Below are 10819 nucleotides of genomic sequence, written 5' to 3'. Positions count from 1 at the left end.
TCCTCTTTCTATACCCTCTTCTTATTTCTCTCCCCTAGTCATGATTCACCGAGCAATGCTATCCTTAGCAAGGTGCGGTCGTGACAGTAACCCATTGACAAAGCCCATAATACGTTGCACATATTCAACTCAATAGCAATATTGCTGGTTTTCTGCGTGGAATGCTTAATAATGGCATTAACATGGTGAGATTTAGTTATGGATTTCCTACTAAGGCTATTGAATACTGTACAACTTGCTAGACGAAACCAGCTATGCATTTTGATAACAAAATATATGCATAATAATATATCTTTAATATTGTATAAATATATATTTTTTATTTTCTACGTAGAAATCAATCTTGACACAACATTGTATTTGTATATATTTGATATTATAGTATGACCTTATTGTTATTTTTTCTTTATAATTACATTTTTCGCTCCTTTTCATTTTTTTAATTATGTTTTTCATTCCTTTCCATTTTCTTAACTATATTTTTCATTTCATTCACCATATTCATTTATCAATTTTGATAAAACATCATGTCTATTTTTAATATAATTAGTATGAACTTATTGATAATTTTTCTTTTTAATTATATTTTCATTTCTTCCATCTGCTTTTATTTATTAATTGCTATGTTTATGTTTTTTAGATGATGTTACCATAATTTTTTTATTTTATATTTTAATCATTACAATATTTTTAATAGTAATGATTAGATTTTTAGTCCATTTATATTAGTACTTTATAATTGATCTATGTTATAAAATTTTTGTTGAAAATATAACCGCCCAATTTCTAGGTTGATTTATTCGAAAGTATTACTATTATTGGTAAAATTAAATGTAGTTTGTTTTTAGCTTTTATTTAATTTTTTTGAAAACTATATAAATTGTCAAAACTTGCTATGCATATTGGTTATTGATTATAATTTTGTTCCTTTTTAAAGTTATGGTAGTATTTAATTGTAGTTTTAGGTGAGATGAATGACTTTAAATAAGGAACAAATTATTTTACCTTGGAGTTCTACTAGAAAGTGATGAGTTGTGAAGAATGAAAGGTTTTAGTTTATAATGACGAGATTGATGGTTCTTTTAATTATAAAGTTTATGTAGTGTACAAAGAAGTTTTTTTTTAAATTATGAGTATTTACCCTTTTGTTTAATTATTTATTGTGATAGCTTTTATCTTCTATTCCATGATTCAACATTTGAACATTATATTCCGTTATTTATTTCAAATTTATTATGTTGCAATGTTGATTTCTATATATGTTCAATTATCATATAACTAAAATTTTGTTGGTTATTTTGTTCATTATTAATAGCGATTCTAATTTTAATTAATTAATTTAAAATTTAAAATTAATATTTTAAAATATCATATTTTGTGCATCGCACATCGGTGATACTAGTAATAATATATAAAAGAAGAGTTTTGAGGGTATTTTGGGAAAGGAAAGGGAAGTTATAGGGGTATTTAAGGAAATGCCAAATAGAGTAAGAATTATATTATAAAATCGGCTTGGCATTAATTACCAAATAAAGGGTAGTTATTTTGCAAGCCTACGTGTGAAGTGAGTGGAAGACTACATGGAGTGGTGGGAGGTTATACAAGGGTTATGTGCATACTACGCCATGCTCAATGAGCTTTCTCACTCAAATTTATGGCTTTAAATATATTATGTCATAGGCAAGCGGATAAACATGTGAATTCTTGAAGCAACTCCAACGAACTTCACAAAAGAGGTAGTGCAACTTTATCCAACAAACTTCATAAATTTTGCTACTGTATCTTGATTGTATTTTTCTAATTCTTGCTACTGATATCAATATCTTAACTATTTTCAGGCTCATGCGCGGATTCCTACTGCCTAAATTAAGGAGATAACATTGCTTAACAGCCTTGATTATATCATAGTAAGTTAAGCAAGTGAAATATTTTTTTTCTTCTTTACTAGAAATGGAGAAAGTGGACATGATAAGGTTTTGAATAATGAATTGAATATTCATCTCCATAAATGAAGGTTGTGAGAACATATATCTCACAGTAAACATTGCTTAGATGAATATTGATTATGTATATAGATGCTATGTAGAATTCGGAAGTAAAGATGAGTGGTGTTGGTGGTGCTAGATTTTGTAATTTTGTTTCTCATTCGCCAGCCCCCGCAAGTTTTTTTGGCAATTATGATTACTATTAGGTTTTATTATTATTAATTAATTAATTAATTTTGCGTATTAGGTGTATGGTGAGAAGTTGTTTTCTCCTGGCACGAGTGGTATAAAAACTGATGTGGAGATTCTTCTCGATGATGGCCGTGTGAGTCTTGATGGTTTGTGCAGAGTTCCTGGAGTGATGAATGAAGATTGTCCATCCTTAGATCGCAAGAAGAGTGTTGTTTTGAAGAGTGAAGGTGATGTTACTCCGAGTCTCAAGAGAAAGCTGGTTGAAGAGTTCGATGGATCTATTAAGTATTCCAAGAAGAAGCATAAGCTGGTACCGGTTAAGATTGAACCCAAGGATTGAAGGTGTTTTTGTTGATAATGTGATAGACTTATGGGGGTTGTTATTTTGTCGTTTGTCTAAGTATTAGAATATTAGTATTATGTTGGTTTGTATGATTGCTCATCTTTAATTTTCATTTTGTTCTTGAGTCTGATTCTTTCAGACTCAAGAAAGATGAGCAAATATGTATTTCTACGAATTTCTCCTGCTTTAATTATATAATATTGGCAGTTGAGGTTTAATTATCAGTGTTTCCTTTAATTGTTGTAATGTGTTTAATTATTTTATGTAAATATTTGCAGATGTTATTTATTTTGATATTTGACTTATTAGCTTTCTATTTTTAATCTTCAATAGAATAACTTCAAAATTATAAATTGTAAGTCCACAGTGGGTTTTAACTTTTGGGTATTGTTTTATGTAATTAAAGAAATAGTTTTGCATTTCTAAATCATCTATTGATTCGAACTTCAAGAAAATGATTTATTAATGTTTTGATACTTTAAATTGTTGTCATCAGAATAAATCTGTTGTTATTAACATAAGGAAATTATGAAAACAATTAAAAAGTCTCTCAAGTTTTGAAGAAAAGGTCCTCCAGAAGTTGTGATCTTATCAGGTGCTTGTGTTTTATTATTACTCATTTTAATTTTAAATATTACCATTAGTTTCGAAAATGTACACCCACTCTCATTTTTGTTGTCTTTTTGTTGGTATATTAATATTTTGTGAATTTTTGGTATTTTCAGCTATATGTATATTGAGAAGAAATTTTTGGTATCTAACCTTAAGAATTAGTTGCAGAGTGATATATTGAATGTATATTGATTGTCTGTTTAGTTTTTGGAACTTATTGTTTCTTTGTTGTTGTTCTTGTGGATTTTGCAGATTTTAGGAGAATTATATTTTTTTAAAACACAAAGTTTGTAAGAAATTTTGTAGTTTTAACATGAGTTACTTTGAATTTAAAAAGGGATTGGTATTTATATATTTTACTTTTCCTTGGTGTGTCTATCTTTGAGAGTGTCAAAACAAATTTTGTTGCATTGAATTTTCTTTTTACGGCATTTTGTTATTAATCTTCTTTGAATTCAAAAATTGACTTAAAGCATTTACAGGGATGGACTCAATGTATAGTTAGACGTGGCAAATGATTTACCTGAATTTTCCATTGATATATAGACATATGGAGTATAATTGTACTCCTAGATAGATATATTTATATTGATTGCTTCTCTTCGTTTGTTTAATAAAAAAAAGGTTTGCTTGTCTCTCCTTTGACATTCACACCGCCTTACAGCATTATTGTAGTTAATAAAATAGGGAAGGCCCAAGGGCCAAATTTATATATGCAAACAAATATATAGCCCTAGAAAATAAAAAAGATTCAAATTTATTACTTATAATATACTACTTATATATTGTATTTTTATTATTTATTTATTTTATTTATATGTTTATATATTATATTATTTTTGCCTCTCTAACTAATGTTCCCTGGGTTAGTTGTCTAAATGTTGAGAAATTCCAAGATGCTTCATTATATATTGCAGTTTAAGTGTAATTGACGTGTCGGTTTTGATAATTTAATGTACAATGATAGTATATATTTGTTGTATTTGTATAATGTATTGTATGTTGTATTTATTGATGTTGAAATTAGTATTAATATTTGTTTATCAGGGGTTTTTTTATTTTACAGGTGGAGATTCAATAGATTCTCATGGATTGGATATTCTTGAAAGATTGTCTAATAATAAATGTTATAAGATTTTTTCAGGTTATAGTTTTAATTTAATTATTATATTTTTTTATTATTTATCATTTGTTTTGATTAATTTTATCACTAATAATGTTGTTGTTCTATGTTATTTTAGGTTTAAAGAAAGCTGATGATTAATTTTGGTAGGAAATGGAGTATATCTTTATGTATTTTACATGATGTGTTAATTTTTGTTTGTTATGAAGAATTTCTTTTTGTATCGATGTTTATTATGATATATTTAGTTATTTTAATATTTTCACAAGTGTAACTTTTTAGTATTATTATATTGAAATCAAATGTTATGGATTGTTGTTTTTTGTTAAATAATTAGATGTTTTGGCCAAATATTAGTTGTCATTTACAAATGACAGTATTCTCAATATGTAATATTGATTTTACTATTTGTTATAGATTATATATATTTTGTTGTAGGAACACCTCTTAAGTGAGTGGTTTGTAGTTCCCAATGAATTATTTTATTTTAAATATCATGGGTTCTACTGTGGTATAAAATCAATTAGAAGTTAATAGTATATTGCGGTGTAGGAACACCACTTAAGTAGAGGTTTGTATTTCCCAATGAATAAATATATTGTATATTAGTCGAACTTATCAATGCGTAGAAAACTCAGCTCGGAAATGAAGAAAATCGAGAAATCTATCAAGTTGGTAACTAACAAATTGTGCGAAACCATCAATATTTCAGGTATGTATGTAAAATTAACATGGTATGTGAGAAAATATTTTTTTTGTTGTTTTTTTATTTTGTTTAGCTATGTAGATTATTGAGATTTTCGGGATATGGTGAAATATAAATTGTAAATATTCTATGTGTGTCTGAATATAATTTGTGAATTGAATTTTTGAATATTTTTTTCTTTTGCTGGGCATTTTATTTTGATATTTTGTTTTGTTTTAATAGAAATTATATTTTGTATTTACGGAGATCATTTGTTTAATTTATTTAAACTATTTTATGTTACGTTTTGATATTTATGTATTATTTATATCTTGACTATTTACTAATTAAATTTTTGATAATATATTTGTAGGTAAATCTTCGTTATTGTCTAAAGGTGTTGATATTTGGGAAGGTACTCCCATTCGAAAATTTAAATTATTTGAACATGATTTGAAGTTCACAGCGGATTCTTGGAATGGTGCTGTTATATATGGTATTTTCTGATCTTATGATTTGTTAAGTTAATTTAGATATTTTCATTGTAGTTGTTATTCATTGAGTTGTTGGCATTATTTCATTATTGTTTTGTAGGTGTTAACATTTTTGGTTTGATTGAAGTTGATCAACGATCATTTTTTAAAAGTTGTAAGGACAATGAATTGACCTTTGAAGGTAATATTTACATTTTTGGTTTTTTTTTTTCATTTTTTTGTGTTTTACATAGCAATTAATTTTGGCAGGTGTATCTTCGTTAGTATTTAAAGGTTTGGATGTTTGTGAAGGAAGACCTAATAAAAGGTTTAAATTGTTTGATGGTGATCTTAACTTTACAATGCCTTCTATAAATGGTATGTTCTATATATATCACATTAGTTATATAGTTTAGTTTTTAAATTTGTCCTTTGAAATTACTCAATTTATTTTTATTAATTAATTATAGGTTCTTCGATACCTTCGTTGAAAGAGATGGATCAAGGTTTATTGGGTGAAGCACATATTGGTACTGTTGTTAAGAGTGGTAACTTTTTAAATTATGTTTTGTTTGTTTTGGTATATTCGTGTTATTATATATATGTAAAGTTAACTTTTTTATATTATTTTTTGTGGGTGATAAAAATATAATATAGCATCTACGAGTGGGATTTTAAAAGATGGTGTTTATTGTGATGTAAGAAGTAGTGTGCTTCCATCTACTTCAAAAGCTATTAATAGGAGTTGTGATATGTTGGAACACAACATTTTTCCTGTTGAAGGTAATCGTTTATATGTATTTGGTGTGTAAGTTTTTATCTTTGTAAGTTCAAGATTCTTTATTTTATGTTCTTCTTAGTTTTTATTGTTCTTTGTAAATTAATAAACTTATTGTATATAATGCAGGGTATCTCGACGTTGGTGATCCAACTTATGTTTGTTCACATTGTAGTGCTATGTTTTGGTATGATGAAAGGTTGAAAAAGTCTGCTAAAGATAAAAATCCAAAGTTTTCTAGGTGTTGTGTCAATGGAAAAATACAACTACCGAGTTTTGAGGATCCACCTATACTTCTCAAGGAGTTGTTTTTTGGAAGTGATAGAAAGTGTAAGCATTTTCAGAAGAACATTCGTACTTACAATAGTATGTTTGGATTTACTTCTATGGATGGAAAAGTTGATAATAGCATTAATGATGGGCATGGTCCTCCAATTTTTCGTTTGCATGGTCAAAACTATCATCTTATTGGTAGTATGATGCCCGTAGTAGGTTGTCGGCCTAAACTTGCTCAGTTGTATATTTACGATACGGAGAATGAAGTTCTTAATAGAATGTTGGCGGTGAGGTATGAGTTTTTTGTTTTTGGTTGATTTTATTTTATATCTTAATTTTATTACATTAATTTGATTTAATTAACATTATTTTTATTAGGTCTGAGAAAGATTTGAATTCTTTGCATGAGGAATTAGTTTTGGAAATTCAACAAATGCTTGATGAGCATAATCAATTAGTGAAGTCATTTCGGATGGTCAGAGAAAAGTTACATGAAATTGATGAGGTTGTGAAATTGAGGTTGATTGGAAAAGGGGGGAAAGATGGCAGGAGATATAATTTGCCAGTTGTATCTGAAGTAGCTGCATTGATTGTTGGTGATATCGATGAAAATATATGCGATAGGGATATCATAGTTGAACTTCGGACAGGACATCTGAAAAGGATTCATGAGTTACATCCAACATATCTTCCTTTACAAACCCATTGTTGTATGTATATGGTGAAGATGGTTATAGGGATGATATTTGTTTTTCAGAATCTGTTGTGGGTTTGGGTTATTCTCGCAGAAAAATAAGTGCAAAAGAATATTTTGCATACTACTTGCATGACAGAATGAATTGTTTGTCGTTAATTTTGTCATCTCGACGATTGTTTCAACAATTTATTGTGGATGCATACACGATGGTTGCAGCTGGCAGATTGAAGTATATCCGTTCTCATCAAAAGAGTTTGCGTTGTGATTTGTATAAAGGTCTGTCGGATGCGTTGTTAAGTGGTGAAACAGATGGTACTAAAATGTGGTATGCGAGTTATTTTGCCTTCAAGTTATACAGGCGGTGCCCGTTATATGATTCAAAGTTATCATGATGCAATGGCTATTTGCAAGTGGGCTGGATATCCAAATTTGTTTATTACATTCACTTGCAATCCTAAATGGCCTGAAATTTTAAGGTTTGTTGAGAGTAGGGGGCTAAAATACGAAGATCGTCCTGATGTTGTTTTGAGAATATTTAAGTTGAAGTTAAACAGTATGATCAAAGATTTTCGTTGTAATAAAGTGCTTGGTGACGTAGTAGCAGGTCAGATTTATTGTATATTTATTTTATTTGTTTTTAATGTGTTTTTAATTTTTTACTTTTTATTGTTTATAATATGTTTTTTTTATGTTGCAGTTGTTTATACTGTGGAATTTTAAAAACGTGGTTTGCCTCACGCTCATATTCTTCTGTTTTTAGCCAAGAAGAAAAAACATCCTGAGCCTGCAAATATTGATGAAATTATTTCTGCCGAAATTCCAGATTCTGATCTTGACGAAGATTATTATAAACTTGTCTCTGAATTTATGGTGCATGGCCCATGTGGTGTAGCTAGGCGTGATTCTCCTTGCATGTTTGAAGGTAAATGCAGTAAGTATTTTCCAAAAAAATATTTAGATGCTACAAAAGTTGATGATGAGGGTTATCCAATTTATAGAAGGAGGAATAATGGTCGAACTATTTGGAAGAGTGGGATACCCTTAGATAATCGTTATATTGTTCCTCATAACCGTTATTTGTTGATGAAGTATGGAGCTCATGTCAATGTTGAATGGTGTAATCAATCTCGGTCTATTAAGTATTTGTTTAAGTATGTTAACAAAGGTAATTATCGTGTAACTGCTTCATTTTATAATACTGCAAGAGATGCTGATTCAATGAAAGAAGTTGATGAAGTCAGTATGTATTATGATTGTAGATATATTTCGCCTTGTGAAGCTGCATGGAGGTTGTTTGGATTTGAAATATAGTATAGAGATCCTGCAGTGGAAAGATTAAGTTTTCATTTACCAAATGAGCAAACTATCATATATGACGAGTCAACTGGTTTAGATGATGTGATGACTCGGAATAGTGTTAATGAAAGCATGTTTTAGGTTGGTTTGAGGCGAATAAGAAATATCCTTATGCTAGAGCGCTGATATACTCAGATTTTCCAAATAAGTTTGTTTGGAGATCTGCCAGCAGAGAGTGGACACCTCGAAAACAGGGTTTTGTGATTGGAAGGTTGAGATTTATTCCATTATGTTCTGATGAGTTATATTATTTGAGATTGCTTTTGAATATTATTCCTGGTGCTACTTGCTATGAAGATTTAAGAAGTGTCAAGGGTGTTCAATATGGTACATTTAGGGATGCATGTTATGCCTTAGGATTGTTGGATGATGATAAAGAATATATTAATGGTATTATGGAGGCAAGTGAATGGGCTTCTGCTTCTGCATTAAGAGATTTGTTTGTAACGTTATTATCCTTTGATTCTATTTGTCGTCCTGAAGTTGTTTGGGAGAGTTGTTGGAGTGTATTGTCAGATGATATTATTTATAGACAGCGAAGAGTGCTAAGGCATCCAGGTAATGTAAATTATTATTATATTAAATTTTTTAGTATTGTTTATTTGATTTTGTTTATGTCATATTATATTTGTTTTTCAGATTTGTTACTCACTGAAGAGGATAAACGAAATTATGCATTAGCAGATATTGAAAAGGCCTTGAAGAAGGTGGGAAGGAGTTTAAATGAATTTCAATCAATGTCATTTCCATCAGAAGATTATTTTCAACCTTGTCAGAATAGGTTGATAATGGAGGAGTTGTCTTATGACCGAGAAGGCTTAGCTAGAGATCATGCTGTGTATGTCTCTAAATTTAACGATGAACAACGGCATGTGTACGATTCTATAATTCAGTCAGTTGATTCTGGAGGTGGGGAAGTATTTTTTGTATATGGATCTGGTGGTACCGGGAAAACTTTTATGTGGTCATCTTTGTCTGCTGCTATTCGGTGTAGAGGTGAAATTGTTTAAATGTTGCCTCAAGTGGAATTGCATCGTTATTGTTACCTGGTGGGAGAACATCTCATTCTCGGTTTAAGATTCCAATTAATGTAACTGAGAATTCATTTTGTTGTATTAAACAAGGAAGTGCACTTGCTGAGCTTATTGTTAGAACAAAATTGATTATTTGGGATGAAGCTCCAATGATGCATAAACATTGCTTTGAAGCTTTGGATAGAACTCTTTATGATATAATACATTGTTCAAATCAAAGCAGTGCAGATTTACCGTTTGGTGGTATAACAACTGTTTTTGGTGGTGATTTTCGGCAGATTTTACCTGTTATTCCCAAAGGTAGTAAGCAAGATGTTGTAAATGACACTATCAATTCTTCTTATATTTGGGATTATTGCAAAGTTTTGAGGTTGACAAAAAATATGAGATTATTGAATGTTGATAGTGGTATTGAGAGCTTGGAATTAATTGAATTTTCTAAGTGGTTGATAGATGTTGGTGATGGTGTTGTTGGAGATTGTACAGATGGGTATGGTAAAGTAGTTATTCCAAGAGATTTGTTGCTGGAGTATACTACTGATCATTTGCAAAGTATTGTTTCTTCGACCTATCCAAGATTTGGGCAAAATGTTGAAGATTTGAGTTGTTTACAGGATCGTGCTATTTTAGCTCCAACTTTAGAAGTTGTTGAAATGGTTAATCAGTATATGATGTCTCATAATTTTTTGCAAGATCATACTTATTTAAGTGCTGATAGTGTAGTTGGATCTGATTCACGTCCGGGTGTTTTCGAGGAGGTTCACACTCCAGAATTATTGAATGGTATACGTTGTTCTGGTTTACCAAATCATGAATTACATCTTAAGATTGGTACTCCTGTGATGTTATTGAGAAATATTGATCATGATTCTGGATTGTGCAACGGTACTAGATTGGTGATTACTAGACTTGGAAGTCATGCTTTGGAAGCAAAAGTGCTTTCTGGTCGTTCTGCAGGCCATTTAGTGTTGTTACCACGGTTGTCTCTCAGTTCTTCTGATTTAAAGTTGTCTTTTAAGTTTCAACGTCGACAATTTCCATTGATTGTGTCTTATGCAATGACAATTAATAAAAGTCAAGGACAGTCTTTATCTCATGTTGGTCTGCTTTTGAAAAATCTCGTGTTTACTCATGGGAAATTTTATGTTGCTATCTCAAGAGTTACAAGTCGCAGTGGGTTAAAAATATTAATAGTTGGAAGTGAAGAGGAACATTCTGATGTTACCGACAATGTTGTATACAAAAAAGTTTTTCGTAATGTATAA

General features: G+C 29.9%; 1 protein-coding gene across 1 annotated transcript; it reads left to right on the top strand.

Moving 5' to 3' along the window:
• The first annotated feature begins 4876 nt into the window (after nucleotides 1-4876).
• LOC125206404 (uncharacterized) lies at nucleotides 4877-10819 on the top strand. The gene is made up of 11 exons (XM_089061480.1): nucleotides 4877-4967; nucleotides 5314-5355; nucleotides 5535-5615; nucleotides 5726-5791; nucleotides 5884-5961; nucleotides 6321-6759; nucleotides 6846-7177; nucleotides 7925-8086; nucleotides 8602-9078; nucleotides 9160-9516; nucleotides 9645-10819. Exons 1-11 carry the CDS (start codon nucleotides 4877-4879, stop codon nucleotides 10817-10819), a joined length of 3300 nt encoding a protein of 1099 aa, XP_088917606.1.

The sequence above is a fragment of the Salvia hispanica genome, chromosome 6 (assembly GCF_029641045.1).
Source record: "Salvia hispanica isolate PSC_SH4W2 chromosome 6, Shi_PSC_v1, whole genome shotgun sequence".
NCBI classification, from domain to species: domain Eukaryota; kingdom Viridiplantae; phylum Streptophyta; class Magnoliopsida; order Lamiales; family Lamiaceae; genus Salvia; species Salvia hispanica.
Note: the sequence above shows the minus strand (reverse complement) of the source record. Positions and strands in the feature narration are given on the sequence as shown.

Excerpts from the sequence above, each read along its gene's own strand:
- LOC125206404 (XM_089061480.1), top strand. The coding sequence starts at position 4,877 with ATGCGTAGAAAACTCAGCTCGGAAATGAAGAAAATCGAGAAATCTATC. Across the intron at positions 5,616-5,725 it reads CAATGAATTGACCTTTGAAG|GAAGACCTAATAAAAGGTTT; the intron begins GTAATATTTACA and ends ATGTTTGTGAAG. Across the intron at positions 9,079-9,159 it reads AAGAGTGCTAAGGCATCCAG|ATTTGTTACTCACTGAAGAG; the intron begins GTAATGTAAATT and ends TTTGTTTTTCAG.